The sequence below is a fragment of the Chanos chanos genome, chromosome 7 (assembly GCF_902362185.1).
Source record: "Chanos chanos chromosome 7, fChaCha1.1, whole genome shotgun sequence".
NCBI classification, from domain to species: domain Eukaryota; kingdom Metazoa; phylum Chordata; class Actinopteri; order Gonorynchiformes; family Chanidae; genus Chanos; species Chanos chanos.
This window is the reverse complement of record NC_044501.1, coordinates 22,607,371-22,632,090: the sequence shown is the minus strand read 5'-3', so window position 1 is coordinate 22,632,090 and position 24,720 is coordinate 22,607,371. Positions and strand designations below refer to the sequence as shown.

Sequence of the window (24,720 nt, the reverse complement as noted above, 5' to 3'; positions counted from 1 at the left end):
TCCCCAACCCCTGGCAGGTGATGGCCCCCCATTGGCTTGGGAACTGGTGGGAATTGTACTCTTTTAGCCCAGACAGGGTCGGAGTATCATGTCTGACAGTGTGTGTTGGACAAATTAATTTCTCAGAACTCAGTAACATCTGTAACAGAAAGCTTTTTGTCTCAAAACCTTGGTGTTGTGTCACAAAAAACTCTAAAAAAAACCCCCAAAACTTTCTTTAGCAGCTGTAGCTCATTGAGTTCCATGCTCTGGCCTGTTGCCAGGGGCATAGAGGCAGGTAACTCCAGTTTCTCCACAGCCGTCCTGTTTAATCTCCTTGGGTCCCTCTCTTTGGTTTCTGGCTTCAGTCTAAGTGCAGTCTGACTGTAATTGCTTTGAGCTCAGAAATGGAATAGGGCAGAACCGGAAGTCATAGTACCTGAAAACACTGGAATATTATCAAGGTTCAATTAACTATCCAAATGCTGCTTAGATGCATTAGCAATCACAGGCTGTAAGGTCACAACAACAACAACAACAACACAATAACAACAACAACAACAACTATAGCTTTCATTTGCGTAGCACTTCCACACATACTTGTAATTCTAAATGGAGTGGTCCACTGAGGATAAAATAAAGAGCAATAAAGTGAAATGAACACACACACACATACACACACGCACATAGACCCCCCCCCCCCCCCCCACTGACAGTTTGTGTGCGTGTGTATGTGTGTGTGTGTGTATTGGATATGTGTATTGCTCTGTAGTGTAAATCCTTATGTAGGGCAGGTCACAGAAGAATGTGTGTGTATCCTGCTATCCTGCTATGTAATATTTTACATGCTTAATGAACAAGGTCATCTGGCATCAGCTTGTTCCAATGATAAAAGAGCGCTGCGTGCGTAACTTTTATTTGTCTTCTCATTTTTTAAATCCAAGTGTTTTGTGCCTCTGTGATAGTTCTGCTTGAACTTATTTATTCAGTGTTATAAAGAGCAGTGTGTCTGTAGCTGGTGTGGAGACAGATCAGAGGAAACACGAGTGTCCTCTCTTCTCCTATATGAAGGCAAGACATTGGACAGAGTGTCCATAAACTGACAATTTACATTTTAGGGTAGAGATATGAATTTTGGCTCCTCAGAGCAAACAATAGATAATTATTACACATTTCCATGTCTGTCACTTACTCTATGCACAAGTTCAGCTCAGAGGCTTGGGCTGTGGGACTGTAAATGTGTTCCAGCATTAGACTCCACCTGACGAGTCTTATCTGCTTACCTGAGGTACCGTGAAATTAGAGAAGTCCTTGGCAGTCTGTTGTTCGGTAAATAATGGTGTCATTTTAAATCGAAACTATTTTCTCTGTAGGTCTAAAAAGAGCATGCATACATATGCATTTTAGTCAGAACTATCATTGTGAAAGGCAGTCTATTTTTCATGAAATGAGATAATTAATAATTAAGAGGAGCATTTGTAAAATTATGAGGTGTTTGATTTAGTGAAGAAGTGAGAGCACAGGTAAAGGTGTTGCTATTCATCTCTTTTTACTGGCAGCAATTACACTGTAACTCAGGATTCTTATGTGTTTTCCCAGTTAGTACCTGAAACTTAGCAGGCTATAAAACGAAACATTACCACATAATGTCGAAATTGGTATTATGATTATTAATGGTGTTCACGGCTCATACTTGGCAAGTGCTAATTAGTGATTTTCTCCTGTTTTGCATGCGTTAGTGAGTGTGTGTGTGTAGGCTTTGTACACTCCTGCCTGTACTTAGGGGATAACCAGTGAGCTGTTTATGAGAACACACACACACACACGCACAGATGCCTGTTTACCTGAATGCAAAGTGGGATTGCTCGACTGTTGTATCTTGGTGGTTGTGGTCTCTTATGTGTATACTGTGAGACTCCATATGGGCTAAACTCAAGATGCTCTGGGGCTCCAAGCTTTACTCCCTGCAGAATAACATTTGGTTAGCTCCCAGTGGCTCTGTGAGAGTTTGAAATGACTCTTTTGTTAAAATGACGCCGTAACCTTGGTAACATCTCCTGAATGTGAGTTCTGAAGGTCACGAGATGGATTATGTGGAGGTAAGAAGGGAACTTGCTGTAGTGAGGTTCACTTGGTTAGCTCAGTAAACAGGATAGAGTGAATATATGGGAAAAAGAATTAAAACATGTCGGTGCTGGACTGATGTTGTCTCCAGAGTTAACAGCAGAACTGTCATGTCTTTCAGTTTCCCCAACTGAGTTTGTTTTATCTCAGAGGATTGTCTTAATCTTCTAAAATTTACAGCAATTACAACATCTACTGCAACTGAGAGGTTAAGATGTGAAGAGAAGAAGAAAACTTCTAGAAGATATCTCAATATTTAACACAACGGCTATCTGTGATATTCTTTCAGAACAAAAGATCGAAGGAGAAGTCCAAGAAGAGGCTCAGTCCCCTCCTGCCTATCACTGATTGCTGTAAATTTTGCAGCTGTTTTAGGTTTCACCTGAGACGACATGCAGAATGCCAAACGATTTTACGTAGAGGAACATGAATCCACTGAGTACAGGTTTCTTTTTTGTTTGTCTGTTTTAGATGGCAGAGGGTTTGACATGATGAGAGAGTGAAAATTTGAGAAGAGGGTCTTAGACTCAACGAGAATCTGCTGGGTTTGGTTTAAATTGATCTAACCTCTGAAGGTGAAAGGTCATGGCAGGGGTCAGAGCACAGACGAAGCCGGAGAAATGAGTTTGGTTTCCCTCAGACTCCACGTACGTGCTCTGAAAGGGATGACACAAAACACTCCACGCCCCATTTGCAAGGCTGAACGTGCCAAGGAACCAGGCTTGCTCATTTTGAGCCTTGGTTCCTAAACATAGCTATTCCGCAGACTTTGCTGATATAAGCAAGACAAATCTGCTCTTGTCTAAGGCTGAGATCTGAAGTATTATATCTTTGTTACTTGTTGGCTGATTTAAAATTCAAACCAACTTTTTTTCCATCCACATCCAGTCCTTCACATTAACTTTCTCTTTTTTATATCTCATCTTTGGAAAATAGCTGCTTTCACACATTTGTGATCAATGCTGACTGCTCTGCTTATTGGCCACATGTTTAGTTTTAAACACTGTTGGGCATGACTGACTCATTGCCCATGACATTTAATCTATATCTCTCATATTTGTGGTTTGTAATTTTCAAATGCTTGCCAGAAGCGGTCAGTTTTTTTTTTCTTCAATATGTCGGTGGGGTTGACCTGTCACTCATTTTCAGTAAATGGTTTTCAGATTGATTTGAATATGACAGAAATTTAACACACACTATCGATTTTCAATCTGTAAAACGCTGCTTTGTAAAGCTGTGTACACAAGTGTTGTCAGTAAAATGCACGATTTGCTTGGGACATGGATTTTGTTGCTGTAGATGCTTTTTGGAGATTCATGTACCCCAGTTTATTCAGTGTTTTGACCAAAGGACAGAGACAATGAGGCCAAAATACTTCAGTGATAGTCTGGAGGTATACTAACCTACCACTAACAATAATATAATCCTTTGATTGAATTTTCTGACTGAACAAGCCCCAAGACAAGAAATGGGAGATCTGCAAAACAGTCGATTCTTTTCTTATACCATGGAGTTGTTTGGCTACAAGAAGCCCCTCCTAATAGTAACTCCATCACGTTCGAGCATTCAGTGAGAGGGTGGAGGGGTTCTCTCTGGTCTGGCCTGACAGGTCTGCCTCGTGCACGGGACCATCTTTGCTTTGACACTTGAATTCGTCTGACACTGTGCTCAAGCTCTCTACACCGTGACGTGAGACAAAACAACCCTGACAAGACAATGTGGAGACCGCCATCTGCTTCTCTCCATATAACAGCAGCACCTCTGCTGCTAAGGAAACCAGGCCTCAGCTATTGATTCCTTATTGCAGTGCTTAGGTCTGTGGTAACTTGCTGTAATGTTAATGTGTGTAAAGTGTGTATGGGTATGGGGTTCTGCAGAAGATTTTGCTTCACCAATGCAAAGACCATCTTGTCCAGACCATCTATGTCATGAAAATCCAGTTTTTCATTGTTCTAATAAGGAAAAGGAACCAGACAAATGCTGAGGTGAGAGTTTCAGCTGGAGATTAGATTCACACCACACTGCCTCTCCTGTTGGAACAGTGTTCAACATTAGTTCAGTCTGACAGATGGTAGTCAGTAGGCGTGTGTATTTGAGAATACACATTCAGAAGGCTGGGAGTGTGAGGGTTTAGCCATCATTTTGCAGGAGCCACTAACTCTCATACTCAGAGGACGAAGAGGCGCAGGTATGGGGGGGGGGGGCGTGCGGAGTGAGAGAGAGAGAGAGAGAGACAGAGAGAGACCCCCTCCATGACGGCTCATTTTGACTCTACCAACAGTTCCAAACAGTTCCACTCTAGAGTCAATTTTTCTTCCTCTCTCTAATCCAGTGATTCATTTTCTAAAACCCTCAAATGAAATCAGTGGTAATAATGAGGCGCAGTGCCTGCTAGAACCAGTCTAAGTGCTATTTAACACATGTCCCCTGGGCTTTGTGTGGAGCTGCTCTCTGGGCACAGGGGGATTTCAGCTGTGGCAAGTGGAAAATCAATAAGCAGGTTAATTTAAATGAATAATGTAGAATCTCACAGTCCTGTATTGAGTGCCACCATAATGGAACTTATCGATCTGCACGGGAATCTTCTCCAACACCATAACACACACCCTGTGCTAACTGTATGCTCACTCCACACATAGTCTCCCTGTGTGTGTGTGTGTGTGTGTGTGTGTGTGTGTGTGTGTGTGTGTGTGTGTGTGTGTGTGTGTGCACGTGCGCGAATGTGTCCTCTTTTTTTGTTCATTCGTATAATCTGATGTTTGTCAAACTGACAAACCACGTCAATGCCATTTCATTTTCACTGTCTAAACCAGGGTCTCCCCATGTCACCATCCCCAATTACAGTTACAGTTACAATTACTGCAGTGTAATGCAATGTATGCTCCATTTCATGTTTAATTACAAAACATTTCTCTTTTTTCTCTTACAGGAAACCAAAATCAACTGTGTGCGTCTGGCCACCAAAGGTATGAGAATTCCTCTGCCTCTCATCTTTTATGAATTATTAGTTTTGTTTTGTTTCGTTTTGTTTTTAAGTCATTGATGGTATTTTATTGCTTTACTCTTGTTATTTTTGAGTGGGAAAATGGATGGAAAACATTTTAGATAATTTGAAAGTTTCTCATACCAAACCCAGAGAGGCACCTTTATTAAGACTGCCCTTTACCGTGAATGTCTATGCACCACTTGTTGTTATAATGGTACAGTTACAGTTTGTTTCTCAAAAATAGTGGGAGTTATGAATTGGATTCAAACCATAAAACTGTTGTTTTCTCTTCTCTGTGTTCAAATTCGTCCTTAATCCCTTAGGCACCTTTTTTTAATTAAATGTTTTAATTTAAATGATTGTATGAGTGGACCCATTTTATGGCTTTAATCAGACAAGTCAATCATTTGGATTCCTATGATCGAGCCCAGTAGGCCTGTTCACCTTGACTATGACACACATTAAATGTAGCTGAGTTTGCTCTATTGGAAAACAGTTCATTTAGACTCAGAAACTCTGCCTTGGCATTAGTATGGCTCTTTGGTTTGAGAGCCTGTACAGACTTTTCAATTCATTCATTTCATTTCCTTTTGTTCCATGGGATGCCTTCTTTTATAATACCACGTTAAAGCTCAAGCAAATATGAAGACACCCTCCATTACAGTAATGGGAGGTTGGGGTTGGGGGGTAGGGGGTAGTGATATTGGACCATAGAGCTCCTCATATGATATGATCTTCACTTTTCACTTTTCTCATCCATTCATTTTCTTTACCTATTGCTTTTTCTGTGGTCATGCTCCCGATGCATTTTGTACACAGACAACACCAATTTGTTTATTTTTTGTATATATATATTTTTTTTCTGTCCTGCTGAAGTCATTTGTCATCTGGGCAGTGTTCTTCTCAGTCGGCTTTTCTACTTGTTTATCTTCATTCCATTTCGCTCTGTGACCGGGAGAGACCAATACCGTCTCTTTTGGAGAAGGCATGCTTTACGCTTTGTGGCTTTATTTCCTTTTATATCATAATCATCAGACAAAAGAGAGGTTAACTATCTTTGTCTGAAGGACCGTCCTACTCAGTTTATGAATCCTTGTTTTTTTTTGTTTTTTTTTTCTTCTTTTGTCGGGGGGGTGGGGGGGTTTGTTTGTTTGTTTTTTTGTTTTTGTTTTTTGATTTTTTGTCTAACATAAAGTTCTTTTGTCAAAATTGTTTTAGCCACAAAGTCCAAACACAATTCAGCTATGTTTTTTTTCCCTTTTCCATTTGTTTTGTTTGTTTGTTTTTGTTTGTTTATTCATTTTTCTTTTCCTCTAGCAGTCAGTGTCTCACATCAATTTCAAACTGATCTGTCATCCTTCCTGTAAAGATATGATTTAAAAATTTACAATCCCTGATTAATGTCTCCAGTTCACTCCAACTGGTTGTTTTCAACTGTTCTGACTGCACAGTGGAATAATTAGGACAATAGAGTAGAATAATGATAATGTTACTCACATATCCATTCCCAGTCACTCCTTTTCTTGTCAAAAAAACAAAACAAAACAAAACATCTGAAATATCAATCTTCTTGCACAGCTACAACTCAAGACCTGAGAATCTTCCAGAATCAAGGCGTCCTTTTTTAGACTCTTTCTTTCTTTCTTGCTTTCTTTCTTTCTTTCTTTCTTTCTTTCTTTCTTTCTTTCTTTCTTTCATGCATGCCGGCCTGGACCTTTGAACCTTGTCTTAGTGGTAATAGGTAGGGGACAAATGACCACGCCCTACATACTTGTCATCCCTAGTGAAGGTGATTATTACTCCATTAGTCAGATTTCTTTTTTTTTCCTTCTTCTTCTTCTTCTTCTTTCTCTACATACAGTTCTTATGTCTCCTCCCTTTTTTGTTTGTAACTTTTTTTTGTTTGAATTAACTTTGGTTGGTTTCCACTCTCCTGCTAACACAACATTGTGTCTGTTTTTGTTCTCATGTTGTCATACAGCATTTGCATGGTGTCTTGTTTTGCTTTGTTTTGTTTTTTTTCCTCAGAACTTTGGCTGGCTGTCATTACATCCATTCATATGACTGTACCCACTGTGTTCTTGATCTAAACACTCAGCCTACCTGTCTCACTTTTCTTCTCTTTTTTCTTTTTCTTTTTTTGGATCGGTTTTCATTTTCAAGAACCCTCACATTCCTATTGTAGTTTTGCTCATGATGTTGTAAAGCGTTTTGCTCACGTTAGAGAAAAAGACAGAGAGAGAGAGAGAGAGAGAGAGAGAGAGAGAGCAAAAGAAAGAAAATGAGCAATCGCATCTACAAGTTTCATTCACTAATATGGAATCTAAGAAATGGGTTTCAGACTTTTTTTTTATTTACTTATTTAATAAAGAAACAGAATAGCTTCAGGTAATATTTAGTATAGACTGAATTACCACAAATCTGCTGCTGTGCTTGAACTGTACACTTCACTTTCTCCTAATCACAGCCAGTAAACTGGACTGTAAGCCCAAGCTCAGAGCAACCACTCTGGTGCCCCCTGTTCAGTCAGACATTAGTACCCACAGGAATTAGCACTTTGTATTTCAGTTCATTAGTGGTTTGCTTGAGCTGGGAGTCCGATTTACATTGACACCGTTTATATGGTCTAGCAGGGAAGCGCTAACAAGTTTATGAGCAAAACACAGAATGATAAACCATGGCTACCACAGTGATGTAATTTTACCCCCATCTGACCGACTGCCTAACAGACACACCCTGCCAGCCTCCTCCTTCACTCTGTGTGTGTGTGTGTGTGTGTGCTTGCACGCTTCTGACTGTGTACATGTACACCTATGTGTCTATATGTATTTGTGTTAAGTTTGTGTGTGTGTGTGCGTGTAGCTATGTGTGAGAGTGTGTGAGTGCTAGTGTGTGAGAGTGTTTGAATGCAAGAGTGTTTCTGTATGTGTTTTGGATTGTTCCATTTTATTTCTTTAAAAAAGACCATGAATGGGAATACCTGACCTGAAGTGAAGCGAGAGAGATAAAGTGTCAGTGCAGAGTGTGTTCACAGGCTCTGCTGTGGATGTTCTCTAGGTGAAGTGTCTTTAAACACAGCATTACGCTTCTCACAGACTGTGTAGTCTGTTAGTACTCCCTCATCAAATTTCCTTAATGTGTTTTCCGAAAATATTCTGCTTTTTGTGACTGAGACCAGAGATGTTTCCAGATGAAATGTTACTTCTCAAATTTCATGAGAAAAGGGGTTTTTTTTCATTAGAAAAGGGCCTTTTCTTTATTGATGGATTATGAGTTTGAATTATGTTTGCAGTTAAGTAGTAAAAATGGCATTACCAGAACAATTGTACAACATGTGCCCTAGAATCCTAGTAACCCTGTTCTGGTGGTCAGAAAGCCGGATAAAGGACTAAAACCTTCAGAGTAGTTAAAGTGCACCCCCGACCCCCGCTGTTAGTGACCCTGCCCTGGTATTCAGAGCACAGGGCATATTCTTCTGCTAGTATCAGCATCATGGCTCATTTACAAGGATGACAGATGAGGGATTCTAATCCAGGGCCATCGAAGCCCAAATTACAATGGCTGAGATTATAATCCCGTTAGAGGTACTCAGCACTAAAGCTTTGTTCACGTTCACTGCCAAACACCAGTCAGAGCCCAGCAGTCAACAATGTGACTCCATCTCTCTAGCCCCCCTCCCCCCACTACCTCTACCCAAACATTTATCCTTCTGGTACGCAACAGCCCTCTGCAAAGTTTTTTTTTTTTTTTTTTAAATCCAGAGCATTCGCAGGCGTTACAGAAATATCTCACGAAATGTACACAAAGAAAGTGGCGGACTGCCACCTCCTGTTAGCCCATATAGGCCCAGGATTACCTTTTAACATCGTGGGTTCCAGTAATAATTCCTCTCTGATACTTCATCTTTTCCCTCAACCCTGGATAAAAGGATTTCCATTCTCTTTAGGCAAACAAGCAGAACTGTGGGCGTTTGGAGGTATATGGTGAGCCTTTTAATCATGAAGAGATTATTTTTTTATTTATTTATTTTTGGATGGATCAAATCCTTTGAATTATACTCTAAATAAAATGTTTTAAAGGAGCCCTGCATGAACATTAAAGATATATTTATGCTTGAGTCTCCATATCAACACCCAGTGGTTTTGTATTTGAAATTTTAAATGCCTTGCAAAATCTCCTCTCTCTTCCCTCTGTAATTTTTCCTAAATATGTATTTTAGGAGCCTACTTAGTCTGCAGTCCTAAAAACTTTTTAGTAACATATTTTATTATACCAGGTATCTCCTATTATTCTCAAGTATACCAGTCAGTGTAGATATCCAAGCATGAAGGTGAAGGAACACGTGATCTAGCACTAATATTACCCAACTTTACATTTATTTTATATGTTGTTGTACTATCTTCTGATACCATAACTGATTCAAGTGCAGTGGTGCTGGGTCACTGTGCTGCTTTGATGAAGTTTTTGTTTGTTTTTTCTATAATCAGCGCTAATCAACAGTAGTCTACATATTTATATGTGTTTTGAACATCTCAAGATGACAAGGTGACAACAGCATAAGGCAATACAAAAGGATACCATAATCGTGCACTGTTCTGTGAACACTGAGTCCCCTGTAAACACTGAGTACTATTTAAACATTGTGTACTATGTAAACATCGAGTACTCTGTAAACATTGAGCACTCTGTAAACACTGAGTACTATGTAAACATCGAGTACTCTGTAAGCATTAGCATTTAATTATCATGTCTCTCAAACCTCTATAACACTGTGACCGATCAAAAGTACACATGACTAACCATTGCCAGATTATGTTTTTTTTTTTTTTTAAATCATTTTCTGTTCATACAGGCTAACTCTCTGCTCTTCCAGCGGCTCATCTCAGTCACACCTCACATTTCTGGCACTTCCTAGCTCTCATTTACAGAAGTATTTAATCCATTTACACACGCCTCCTCAGAGCCTCCTCGCTCCAGATCAGCTTTATTCTCTGATTTTTCTGCAGCTCTTTTATTTATAATGCAGCTTTTTTTCCGCACTTATCACATGCAAGGGATTTTTTTGGGGGGGGGGGGGGGGGGGGGGGGGGGGGCACCTCTCACCTGCAGGAGAAAAAATATTAAGTATAGGGGTATGGGGTCCACTGGATTAAAACAGCCCTGATGATACCACTCTCAGAACTACAAAGTCTGCAATCTTTTTAAAAAAAGGATAAAAAAAAAGATAGCTTTCAGTGCAAAATGCCATGCACAGGCATCTGTTTTTCAACCAATACTTGTCGTCTCTGACAAAGAGGCAAGGTCAGAATTATTCCTGGAGCGACACAATCATTCTACACCCCCCCCACGTGTAAAATAGTAGAGTGAGATAAGAGGCAGGCATCTGGCCAGAACCCCTGTTAAGTGAGTCTGATCGCGAGGGCAGGAGCTAAGCTGATGCTGATAGCAGAAAAGGGGCTAACGCAGCCAGATGGGTTCTCCATTGTTCGCCGATGAACCACTGAACCCGTCTGGGTCGAGGACGGCAGACAACATCCAGCCAATCGGCTGCTGCCATGATTGAAAAACAGGTGATCCAGGGGCCTGTGAGGTCTAGTTTGTACAGGCAGAGCCACCTGTGTGCTACTGAGGAAAAGAGAGTAGGAAGGCTCTCAGCTCTCATGGCCAGTACAGCGTGTCTCACCGGAGAAGACTGGATCTATTTTTCACCCGCTCAGGTAGCTAACATGAGAGTGGGTTTTTCTGTCATGTCTCAACACCTGGGGTCAGGGCATGTGTTTGGTCAATACAGCCACACAGTCACAATGCACTGTATGATCTCTCTATATAGCTTACAGTCTTCAGTACGTGCACCTCAGGTCTTGTTTCTGTTAACAGGAAACATATAATACACTAAACCTCAGTAAACCCTGGGTAGGTGTGATTGTTTTACCGTGTACACTCTCTAATACTGATGTAGTTACAGAATTTTAACAGGGGCAGTTTCACTAAAGCTCTCTATTTATAACACACACACACACACACATACACACATATATATATTGTAATTTTACAGGAAGGCCACAGAAAAGCTTGTTTAATTGTACTTCACCAGACCCCCGGTGTTGTAGCAGCTTCTTTGAGCAGTTCACAGTCACTCCACTGGAATAGGTGACCCCTGTTGTAGCAGCTTCTTTGAGCAGTTCACAGTCACTCCACTGGAATAGGTGACCCCTGTTGTAGTAGCTTCTTTGAGCAGTTCACAGTCACTCCACTGGAACAGGTGACCCCTGTTGTAGTAGCTTTAACTCAGAAAATGTGCTGCCTGGCATGCTTATGTCATAGATAAATATGAATAAAATGCCCATTTAAAATTCTGGTAGTGCTATTGCTGTAAATAAAGCATAATGAATCAAGCTGTAGCTCTGAAGACTAATTAAAAACCTTTTACATTTTACTCTACTGTCTGAAGTGTGATTGACTATAAACCAAAAGAAAAGAAAAAAAAAAAAAAAAGAGAGCGAGCGAGAGAGATAACTGCAATTGTTCTGCTTTAGTTCTTTCCTTATAACCTGCATTCACTTGATCTGTATGGCACACTAGTCCCAATAATAGAATTATAATGTCTTTCAGAGACATTTATAATAGCTTAAAGACATGCACTGCGTTGAAGGTGTTGCCAAGGTTACAAAGTTACCAATTAGAAGTGAAATAATTCTCTCAAACGAGAGTTATTCACTTCTCCCTATGCAATGAATCTTTTCTTCTTAAAAATACAATATGTGCTTTTAGAAAAGTTCATTTTAAAAATAGATTAAAATTTCAGCAAGGACAGAGGTTAGCAGAGAGACGTGGACACTGGCATCATATACTCGGAACAACTAGTTGAAAAAGAAGGGAAAAAAAATGTTTCCTTCACTTTCTCTGGCATGTCCCTGTCAATCATCAGGATGTTTTTTTTTGTTTTGTTTTTTTTAATTTATTAATCTTTTGTGCTGGGATTATATCTGCAGTGCCGATGTTAGTGTGGTCAGAACATCAATCTACTCGGTATGAAAAGATCTGAACCTTTTCCACCTTTGTCTGGTGAGATATCTTTTTGGTCTGAGATAAAAGCTTCCACATGGACACATGAATGGATTAATAAGACACCATTGTTTATCAAGGTTGTGCAAGCATCCTGGCCAGTCTCCACTGGAGCAGGCATAACAGGCAGAGGAGAAAGCAAAAACACACTGAAGACAGTTAGTCCTTCCTCTGACAGCAATGAATGGTTGGATTAATTCATTCAATCGCATGTTGCAAGACATCAAGGAATTTCCCTCTGTTTTTCTTTCACATTTTATTCATTTATTTATGTAATTATTTATGCATATTCTTGCTTTTGGCTGATTGTATAAGCAGTTCCCAATGTCCTCTTTCTTTCCTGTGTAATTCCTTTCTTCGTATAGTTGTTTTTCCTGACTTTGGTGTCACGTGTGTGGATTTAGTTGTGCGTGAAAGAATAGGTGTGTTAGAATCACAAGTTATGTTATTTGTCAGGTGTATAATCTTTTGACAGCTATATCAGGTCTTAACATCCTCACAGCTGGTGACAGTTTGGGAGTGTTGTGAGATTTCTGGTAGTAGACGTTTTGAGCATTTTACTGCTCCGCCCTGGGTTTGACCGGGCATATGGTCTGACAGTTTAGTCTCTCTTGACCAGTATTGGAAAGGAGACATACAGAAATCAAATGCCAGTGTGCCAGTGACACATCCCTCATTCTCCTTACCTCTTGACTTCCCTGTCATCCTGTCTTCCCTTTCCTCTATACACACAGATGAAAATCTGAATCTGCTACTGAACACCGAGGTCTTCAGTGCATGTTGTCCTCCATTATCATCCAATCAGATCCACACTCTTATAGTAAAGAATAATCCAGCTTTCATTTGCATGCCCCTCTGATTGACCAGCTCTCCCCAAAATCTTCTCATTACTCTGGCACCTCTGTGTGTGTGTGTGTACGTGTGTGTGTGTGTGTGCGTGCGTGCGTGCGTGTGTGTTTGTGCAGTGTGTGAATGTGTGCATGTGCGTGTGTATGCGTGTGTGTGTGTGTGTGTATGTATGTATGTGTATTTTGTGGATGTGTAAATGTGTGTTTGTGTAGAGTGTGTGTGTGTGTGTGTGTGTGTGTGTGTGTGTGTTTTGTGGATGTGTAAATGTGTGTTTGTGTAGTTTGTGTGTATGTATAATATGTGTGTGTTGTATGTGTCTGTGTGTTTTGTGGATGTGTGGTCTGTTTGCGTGTGTTAGGACAGTGCTCTGGGCAGAGCCCGGCCCAGTTAAAGCCTTCTCTCCTCTCTGTGATCCGTCTCTCTCTCCTGCAGGTGCCTCCACCCAGAATTCGGATGCAGTTGAGCCTGAGAAGCAGGTGGACAGTACGGTCAAGATGGCAGGAGTCATCGCAGGGATTCTCATGTTCGTCATCATCTTACTGGGACTGCTACTGACCTTCAAACGCAGGTACAGAGCCCTCGTAAGAGTCAGACAGACGTATCTGTGTTACACATAGCTTTAGCTTAGGAAATGAAGGCAATAAGACAAGCTTATGTTTTGTTCAGGAGAATGTTATTCTGTTACTTCTGTCAGAGATGTGATAAGTAAATGGTTCAGTGTTTCTGAGCAGTGAAATCTTATTTTGGTTTAAGGTAAAGCTCTCCTGGGTGATTCTGTCTGTAATCTCACGCTACACATATTCTGTTCTGGGTCTGCAGTTTCTGTAATATTAATATAGTATGACTGTTAACCATCTGATGTGCTAATGAGAGAGACTGAAATATTGTTGTCCCTTACAGACAGACTTGCCTATGAAAACTTTAACCAAGACAAACCACTAATCTCAGTATTGGGAGTGTATTGCTCTATTCTGATTGGTGTGTTGAGTAGTATAGCTGAGAGCAGACTAGTGAGGTTTTGTTTAAGACTGCTTCTGATATAACAGCTTTGTGTCTCCTCGTTAAGAAACATACGCACTGGCTTTTTCTCCATTGCATCCTTCCTTTCTCTTCTCCTTTGTTCCGTGCTTTTCTCGAATCCGTCTCACCTTTTTTGACCCCCACCCAACCCCCCAACGCTTGCCCAACGACATACTGTTCATGTCATTCAGCAGCAGTACGATTTGCCTCTCTGTCCACACACTGCCTCTCTGCTTCTCACCCTTCACCCCTGCTCTCTCTCTACACACACACACACACACACACACACACACACACACAGACACACACGCACACACAAACACATATAGATATGTATGAAAATTGAGACTTGTTGTAACCAGGTATGACTGGAATTACAATGAAGACTCCTGCTCTAGAACTCTCATATATAAACACATCTTTGTTTGTGCTCTTTTCACAATGTATCAGAATGGACTGAATGGAACGCTGTAGAATGTTGAAAACGTCATGAAGGATTTAAATGAATTTCTGTAACATTGCTCCGACAAGTTCAGCCAAACAGAAATACAGCCACTGAAGGAAAAAAGGGAAAAGCATGAGACATGGCACAAAGCTATTAGTTCAGATATTTCCATCCTGGTTTGGAACAAAATTCACTGCCGCAGGTCTTCAGACGCAAATCAAACCTCTCAGGTTTTTTTTCTATGATTATTTGTTTACCTGTTGTAAAAGATTAGCCTTAATTATGCCTGTGAATATCATTTTAATTTTCTACCCAGTAAGTACAGCCTTTTATGAGAGACGCAAGACTGCACGACCGTGCTTGGTTTTAATTACCAGAGAAAATTGCAGTGTTTTTTTGGGACACACCTCCAGGGAGTTGAAAACCTTCTACTTGTAAATATAGACATGAGCTGAATCATATACAGGAATAGAGGCACTATTACAACCCTCAACAGTATCAACAGTTTCTTAATTATGACGTTTTGTTTATTTATTTATTTATTTGTTTGTTTATTTGAAAACACCTGTTTTTGCCAGGAAGTGTCCTTGGCTTGTTCTTGCTAATGACTCATCATTTGGAGACACATAAATACAAAGTTGATGATAGTATGTTTATATTAAAACAGGCAATAAATAAATAAATAAATAAATAAATAAATAAAAGGTCATCTTGAGGATGACTGGCACAGACTTGTACTCAGAGACGCTGGATTTTAAAAACAGTTCACCGTTTCCGCTGGATTTTAAAAACAGTTCACCGTTTCCGCTGGATTTTAAAAACAGTTCACTGTTTCCGCTGGATTTTAAAAACAGTTCACTGTTTCCACTGGATTTTAAAAACAGTTCATCGTTTCCACTGGATTTTAAAAACTGTTCACCGTTTCCACTGATTTAAAAACAGTTAATCGTTTCCGCTGATTTAAAAACAGTTCACCATTTCCCCTGATTTAAAAGAGAGCAAAAGATTTACTAGTGTAGAGCCAAGAACATTTTAAGCTGTGATCTTCACAGTGTCACATTTGCGTAAAAGCTACTTGTATAAATTCTTCAGTGTTAACATGTTCTCTTAAATAACAAACTGACATTAACTGTTGTACAATATGATCATTTTTACAGTGTGCTGGTGGCTTAAGAGAGAATGACATAGTTAAAAACACATCCACATAAAGATTAATCATAATATTTCATATCTAAAATGCAGATAAAATCATACAGTAAATAGGAAACTGAGTCTGTGGGTATTGCTGGAACAGAGGTATCATGCAGATCTAGCAGTGAAAGTCCATGCACGTTGATAAATAGTTGAGTTGGCAACCTGCCTTCAGAAACAGGTCTGGAAGAGACAGGCGAGTAAATGCGACATTCTGGGACAGCACACTCCTCCACACCATCCATATTTTATCCTGGGACACAGATGGGTTACAGATGCCATGCTTTACGAATTGCAACATTTTACAGGCCTCTTTGGTTGGTATTAATTATTTGCAGAGTGAAAGAAAAAACTTGTTTGAAGCTGGAGAATTCCCTGTTAAATCTTTCAGGACTAGAATTACACATGCCTTTTTTAGGGTGGCTGAAGGAATGGTATTTGTCTTTTAAAGTAATAATACAAGGTTGGATGGAGTGGAAAGGCTGAACTTAATGGCCAATTTATGTCTTTTCACGGCAGTGCTAAAAAAAATGCCATGGGGTTTCAGTTCGGAGGCTTTCTTTTTTTTTTTTCACCTTCTCCGGGACGTTTTGTGCTTAATTATTCATGACGGCCGTATCTCTTAAAAGTCTGAATTGTGACATTCGGTATCCTTGCAGTTTTTGATGATGGATTCAAGAAGACATTGGCCAGCCGTTGCACGTACACTCTCAGAACTTGTCTGACCCTGAAGGAACATTAGTTTACTCTTCATTCCTCATACACTCCAGAGGGCCGTCAGAAGCCACAGCTTCTAAGCATGTGTGTGTGTGTGTGTGTGTGTGTGTGTGCGTGCACGCGTGCGTGCGTGTGTGTGTGTGTGCGCGCGTGCGTGCGTGTGTGCATGTGTGTGTGGACCGTTTCAGAAGTCGCATTGTTTTCAGAAGTCTGATGTAAATTTTCCCCAAATCTTTGCAACTTTTCCTAAGGCAATCCCACATGTATAGATTTACAAGCCCATTTACACAGATATCATTTTGTTCAGTTTTTGAACAGCTGACTGGGTAACTAGGGGGTAAGATACATGATCATTTTAATATTTAGTCATGAAAACTTCTGTCACTTCAGGGCAGGAGGTCACAAGAAGCTCCCATTGCTCTCACTGGTTTGCACATTAACTTTATATATTTGGTCTTTACTTTAGTGTTTTTGTGTTTACTTTAGTATCCATGTCCTTGACATGTGGTGAACTTGGCCATGTCTTAAACAGCTAAAATGAGCTTTGTGTGTAGTAAGAGGGGCCACACTGAGACATGTTGGTGCTAATATAAATGAAAAGGGATAGTGTCTGGGCCAGTTTGTGGTTTTCTATTAGACTGTATCTTCTGTCAGAATGCAGACTCTCAAAGAGACTGGAGTTTACCCAGCAAGAACTGTCGACTTCCATTACAGTCACCATTAAAAACACGGCAGGGTGCCATCTTTTACACTTGTTTTCACAATGAACTAACATATTTTTGAATCCATTTCTATTTGGATCTTCCGAGTAGGTAAATACAAACTCCGGCACAATTACATACAGTGTCGATGAGACACGAAGCTATAGTTTTAGGTAACTGCAAACATTTGTCCCATTCTGTGATGCCTGGGAAAGATTTGTATTATCAGAGTAAAGCAGTACGTGGCTTAAAATATCAGTAGCCATTGAAAACTGTAGCCAAGGTCCTGAAATATTGTTGTATGTCCTGAAACAGTTGCCAGTTTTGTTGCTGGTTTTGCAGTAACTGAAAACCACTTCTGAAGAGCCAGTGTACATTCTAAAGACTTCCAAAGAAAGAATCTTTCCTTCACAGAGCTTGTTAGCGATAAAGCTGTGTTGTCACACAGTGAAATCCCTCAGATAAGACTGACCATTCACATGCCCATCTCTGTCTGTCTTTAATGGCAGGACTGCCCTGCCATTCATCCAGTCACACCAGCCTCTCCATTTCAGTCAGAGTCACAGACCAAAGACCAGAGTCCTTTGGTCAGTGTGTTTCCATCACAGATGCACTGCATGCAAAAAAAAAAGGAGAAAAAGAAAAGAAAGGAACTCATCCCGTGGCTCAGCTTCAACGTGTCCCCCATCACACTCTGTGTGGTCTGAGTAACTCTTCCACGTTGCTGAATGTGAACTTAATCAGCAGTGTCCTGAAAATCATTGCCTGTCTTTTATCTCCTTCTTCCCCTGGGCCTGCCTCTACTAGGGAAATCCACACCTGGAGAGCCCTTAGCGTGGGGTATTGTATGTTTTCTTATAGCTACACATCGTAGACTTTTCATTTTTATAATAAAGTCATCGTGTTTTGATTTTAACACCTTTATTTTTATTTAGCTACTCACGTTTTGACACATGCATGTCAGGTTTTCTTTTTTCTTTTTTTTTTCTGTGTTGGCCATCCTTTTTTTTTTCTTTTCTTTTTTTTTTCTTTTTTTTGGAGGACATGTTCCTCACAACAGTAACACTCAGCTGTTGATTCTACTGCCTGAGATTGTATTTGTTTGTATGTTTATTTGTTTGTATATTTATTTATTTTCAGCAACGTGTCTTGCATCAGTGTGGTTTGTGAAGGTTTTGTGCTTAATGTGAATCTGAGCGATATGGTGATTTATTGATTTATTTGTTGTTCACTGATGTGTCGTTTATTGCCTCTTATGCATTGTCTCTGTGGATGTTAGTGCACTCAGCACTGATGGATCTTCCCAGACATCTCAAAACAAAACAGCGTGACCAGACTCTTTGGTCCATGCGTTGTTCTTAGGATGTGGGTGACAGGGTCTTGTTGAGGATTTGGTTTTGGGTTAAGGTAGAGGACAGGTAAAGCACAGGTCTCAGGTTAGTCTAATTCTGTACAAACACTAATACCAGCGTACCACTTAAAACTGACTCCAGGTGTATCATCTTAAACCTGGTCCTAATCGCTTCAGCCCCATGTCACTTACCTCAACCCAAGATTCTCTCTGCTCTGATGACAAGCTCAGTGAGGGTGTGTGTGCTGAGCAGGAATCCTGAGCGTTGTATCGTCATATGAACAGGACTCAGTGTCCTCTCAGGCCAGATTAACAGCCTGTGGTTAGCCCACCTTTCACAAAGGGCCGTTAGCAATTAGCATAACTCTGTTTCTCCATTATAACTACTCTGTTACAACTGAACTCCTTTTCATCAACCTGGATGAGGTCTTGAAGTACTGCTTTAATGCCAAAGGTCACAAGGTTTCAGTGTTAATCTTTTTTTTTTTTTTTTTGAGGTAATTTTGTTGAGGTCATTTGTTGCTGTTGCACACAGAAAGACCTTATTTGACTTAATACCCAAATAGGATAACAGTCACACTAACATTATTTATTCAATCTAATGAATCAGGGACACTAGCAGAAAAAGGTGAGTGTTTGCTGTAAGCGATTGATTTAACTGTGCCAAATTTGGGAACACTGATAATGGGAGGTGTTCAGTTAGTGATTGGTTATGAATACTTGTTTGATGCTTCTTGGTGTTTCAGGTTAGGAGTATATTTTATGTTATTTCTGTGAAAAGCAGGTGCAAACACTCAGTGAGCTTTATCATGGCATTTTAAAATCACATTGTTCTCTTCTGTAGCCTTTCTACAAACTGTTTCTTTTCTTTTCTTTTCTTTCTTTCTTTCTTTCTTTCTTTCTTTCTTTCTTTTTAAACACCCATTAGACTAAGATTTGCAGATTTACAGTAGTCTTTTGATAAACATTGCTGACATTTATCATCTGTCAGCGACATGAACAAATTGGAACAATGTCCCTTTAATATGAAGCGATGGCAAAGACAATATTTCTGTCTTAAGTTATATCCACCTACGCTGTTCTTGTGTAAAAGACACTACAGAGTGCACTTCCACTCCCACACAGCGCAGGCTCTGCCACCAAAATGAGTATATCACCCCAGAAATAGAAGTCTTCAAAGTGAAGTTTGATTTTGACTTTGGAACATAACTGGAGTTAATCATTAAAACACTGATGCCCAGTGAGGGATGTGTTTATAAGCAAGTGAAGGATCTTGGTCGTCTGCCTTTTGTTTTCTTGTGTAATTCAGTGTTTCTGTAGAGAGAGAGAGTAGTCACCTGTCTGCTGAGTTTTCATCACGTCTCACACCATTAACCACACACAGTCACTCCTGCTGTCCACATACACACACACACACACACACAAACACACACACACACACGTTTACACTACCCTTGTCAGCCCATACAACAGAACGACAAATGCTGTAGGAGGAGGAAATTCTGAATTAATAATGTATAGGCAATAATGGACTTACAGCATGTGTGTGTAGGTGTGTGCGTGTGTGTGTGTGTGTGTGTGAGAGAGACAGAGAGAGAGAGAGAGAGAGAGAGTGTAAATGTGTATAACCTTGCCCTGTATGTATGGACAGGTTGTGTGTGGGTGTGTATCAGAGAGAGTGTGTTGTATAATCCTGTCCTGTGTATGTGGACTGTGTGTGTGTGTGTGTGTGTGTGTGTGTGTGTGTGTGTGTGTGTGGCGGGGGGGGGGGTGTCCATTGAGACTGCTGGAGGTTGCACTGCCGGCCTTCTCCATTCCTCTTTGTTTCATGTGACACTCTTAACTAGCAAGCTTGTGTTTTGTGTGTATGTGTGTTATTATATCCCCCATACAAATGACAAACAGCCCTGGAATAGACTTCAGCTGTGTCTCAAACACTGGCCTACAGCAACAAAATTACTACATATACACATTTATCATACATTCAAATGATCAAATTAGAGAAGCCCACATAGAAATTCACAAATTTACAATCTCTCTCTCTCTCTCTCTCTCTCTCTCTCTCTCTCTCTCTTTAATGTTGTTTGAAACTGTGTTCCACTGGGACTCTTGGCAGGCTGTGTACACTATCCTACAGTGAGCTCTACTCTTACTGTTACCAGTGGTTCAGAAGAAACAGCCGAAAATTACTCGTGAAAAATTAAATAATGAATTATTGTGTTCATAAAAGATCCACCTTGAGCATAACTCCTGTGTCCTGACAGGAAAATCAGGTTTTTGATTAAACTGGTCTGGCGTTTGATAGAGTTCAAACCTTAACTAGTGCCCCACGACTAATGGGACCCACACTGAAAACATAGGAGTCTCACCACAGTATCTTATAGCAATTATGAGCCTCTGTTCACATATTCTATGGCCCCTTTTCTGCATAGGCGGCATATCCATACCCTGTTTTATGACCCCATTCTCAGCACTAATGTCTGTGGACAAAGAGCTGTACTTTTATTCCGCTCCAAATATCCGCTTCCAGAGTCTCTGTGTTTTTGTCCAGGTGATAGTCATGTCTCCAAAGTCCTTAGTGAAGGCTTGTTTCAGTAAACCTCGTCACACAGTCTTCTGATGTGGAGGTGACACGTGATGTAACTGTAGATTATGACAGTGGTTCTCAAACTTTTTTAAATTTATGGAGCTCGTTTGTGGTGTTATTTTTATAGCAGAGCTTCTGTGATAGAAGTGTCAGCCTTTATTTATGAAACATAAACATAAACACGCACAAACAAGCAAGAGGAGCGTGATGGGTTGGCGTTCCTACTCTGTCTTCCTGTTTTTTATGAACTTTTCCCATCATAGGCCTGTCTGAGGAACAGTCTAACTAGTAACACAGCTCTTCATTGATCATGGCCAGTAAAGGGGCATGTCTTATTTTAATGGGAAGAATGGGCCAGACAGTAAAGGGGCGTGCCCTATTTTAGTGGGAAGAATGGGCCGGCCAGTGAAGGGGCGTGTCTTATTTTAATGGGAAGAGTGGGCCGGCCTGTAAAGGTGCGTGTTCTATTTTAATGGGAAGAATGGGCCAGACAGTAAAGGGGCGTGCCCTATTTTAGTAGGAAGAATGGGCCGGCCTGTAAAGGTGCGTGTTCTATTTTAATGGGAAGAATGGGCCAGACAGTAAAGGGGCGTGTCCTATTTTAATGGGAAGAATGGGCCGGCCTGTAAAGGTGCGTGTTCTATTTTAATGGGAAGAATGGGCCAGACAGTAAAGGGGCGTGTCCTATTTTAATGGGAAGAATGGGCTTGCTCTGCAGTGTTGTCAGAGTGGTGTGATCAGAGTTATGTTCTGCTACACACAGCTGTGAAGACGGTTAACTCTGCTCTTTTCAGTCAGGCGTCTTTTCAACGCCTTTCTTCAGAAACAGGAGCTGGGTGTGAGTGTGTCAGATGTGGTGTGTGCTCATGTGACAGCTGTTGTCATGGACAGCAGTTTGAGTACTCTCAGTTAGGAAACCCTGTAACTTTAAGTTCCAACCAAATTCTATTGCATAACCCAAGCCCCTATTGTTTTCTAAACCAACTTCCCCGCCATGTATATGTGTCTATATACACTATGTATATGTGTATATGCAAACGATGTTTATGTGTCTGTGTACACTATGTATATGTATATATGCACACTATGTTTATGTGTCTATGTACACTATGTTTAAGTGGATGCGCGCGCGCACACGCGTGTGTGTGTGTGTCTTTTCTGTTTTTGTATTCGATCATATGGAACTATGCGGTTCCTTAAGACTAAAATTAAAGCAAAAAAAGAAAAAAACAGTAAGGGATGGATATAGAGGAAAGGCCAATAATTTTGACTCTTATCTTTTTCCCTATGAAACTGTCTCCGTGAGTATAAATTTGAAGGAGGGGGGGAAAAAGTGAACAGTTATTTCTAATGGAGTCAGCTCCTTTGTAACAGAGATTTATAAGCAGTTTAAACACACAGACTAGCAGTATCCAGCTAGCCTAACATTATCACAGATTGTGGATTTCTCCCTGTGCCAAAGACTCATCTCATAGCCAAATTATGATCATGTGCGAGGAGACAAAAATAAATAACTAAAAACTGTGACATGCCGTGGCACTTAAGCAGAAGGGGGCCGGCCAGTTTTACCTCATTAATATTTATGTTTACCTTTTGACTCCCATGACTCCTCACTCAGGCTCTCTTCATTAATATCAGAAGAATATTGTCAGCAGCTCCTTTAAAAGACCACTGAGATAGAAAGCGCTGAAGATGTATGCGTTAGCTACATAAACCCTGGCCCCTTATTGACTATTCGCAATAGAGCTGCGTTTTCAGCTGTGTCAGCTCCCTGCAACACACTCACCATAAAGCTCCATCAAAATCACATTTTTATGTCTCTGTGCTACGGAGTCAGAGAGCTCAGGTCGTATATTGGATTTACTATGGAGTTACTAAAGAATTTAAGGGTTTATAAAAGTAGCGGTCTGTTAGAGAATATGAAAACAGATGGGACTGGCTTTTTGATGTTGACTGGGGCTTCAAAGGAAGAACTATGGGGTTAGGGTGGAATTGTTATTTAGAAGAACTGTTAGGTTCATTAGAAATTCAGTTACTTATGAAAGCCTAATGTTATACTTCTTCAGTCCAAAACATAGGTAAATCTTAAATAAGAAATAGCCAAAAAAAAGACAGCATGGACCTTCCTCTACTGTCAGCTGTTTTCCTCCACAGAAACGGCGCTAAAGTGAGTAGAAAATTGCCTTTTTCTGCGGACACTTCAGCAATGCATAGACAGTGTTATCTTCCATTGTCTGTATGGGACAATAGCTGAGGGGGCATATCTAAACCGTATGATGCTCTTGTGAGATCTGCACACACACACACGCGCAGACACACACAGGGTCACACACACGCGTGCGCACACACACACACACACACACACACACAAAACAGTTTTGTCTAGCTGAATAACTTAACAAAGAATCATTTCAATATCATTGCTGTACTTTTCCCTCATACTGTGGCAAGTTGTGCACACAATAAACCACATACATGCACATGCACAAGATCACTTTTAAATTTGCTTATCAAGTCCTGGTAACGTCTGTGGCAATTCATGCCACAGCAAAGTACACATATACACAGAAAGGGAAGGAGTATAGAGCTGAAATCATCAAAGTACACATACACAGAAAGGGAAAGAGTATAGAGCTGAAATCATCAAAGTACACATATACGCAGAAAGGGGAAAGAGTATAGAGCTGAAATAATCAAAGTACACATATACACAGAAAGGGAAAGAGTATAGAGCTGAAATAATCAAAGTGCACATATACACAGAAAGGGAAAGAGTATAGAGCTGAAATAATCAAAGTACACATATACACAGAAAGGGAAGGAGTATAGAGCTGAAATCATCAAAGTACACATATACACAGAAAGGGAAAGAGTATAGAGCTGAAATAATCAAAGTACACATATACACAGAAAGGGAAAGAGTATAGAGCTGAAATTGTCTTAGTTACAATGCACAGGCTGTGATTTAACACTCAGACTTTTATTTATCTCTAATTTTTCAGGCTTCATATTACTCATTCAAAGACACTTTTCTCTTATGGTAGCTGTGACATATTATACTGGTCATGCTTATGTTAAATATAAACCAGTCTTATATGTTGCTGAGTTGTGCTTAGAATACCACATTCGTATCTGCCTAAATCTGAGGCATGTGTTAAAATGAGCTTTGAGTCCAAACCGAAGTATTCCTGGTTTAATCTCAAGGTTTCTTATCTAAGGATTAGAGGTTGATTGGTTGATACCAAAGCATGGAGCTGTTTCTTTATGTGGTAGTCGCTCTTCTTCATGGAAGTATATTGAATGACTCCAAATTCCATCAGAGAAACTCATTTTACAAACATGAATAAAAATGGAATAAGAAGAGGAGAAGAAGAACTGACTCTGAAACATTATAAATACATTGGCTTGATATTTGCTCATTGGCAGTGATGTAATTTAAGTCAGGGTTTTTGATGAGCTCTTTGGGTGACACATGTACGACAGACTAATTAATGATCAGATGCTTCTCACATGTCAACTCTGGGTATTACCTGCAAATCGTAAATGATTTAGCAGATACCATCTGCTGTTTAGCATCATTTCTACTCGCTAATTTCATCACGGCTTGCTTCACGTCACTCCTTAATGTTCCGCTGTGCCTCTCTGAAAAAAAAACGGTCTGCAGCAATGACAGTGCAAAGCCACGGTTAGACAAACTTGTAAGTT

General features: G+C 40.3%; 1 protein-coding gene across 1 annotated transcript in view; it reads left to right on the top strand.

Annotated features, from left to right (window-relative positions):
* Positions 1-24,720, top strand: part of ptprt (protein tyrosine phosphatase receptor type T) — a 204,748-nt gene that overhangs the window by 119,003 nt on the left and 61,025 nt on the right. The window contains exons 12-15 of the mRNA XM_030779105.1: positions 5,033-5,069; positions 6,822-6,878; positions 13,436-13,571; positions 17,885-17,917. Of these exons, the coding sequence (XP_030634965.1) occupies positions 5,033-5,069; positions 6,822-6,878; positions 13,436-13,571; positions 17,885-17,917 (263 nt within the window). The remainder of the gene's footprint in view (positions 1-5,032; positions 5,070-6,821; positions 6,879-13,435; positions 13,572-17,884; positions 17,918-24,720) is intronic.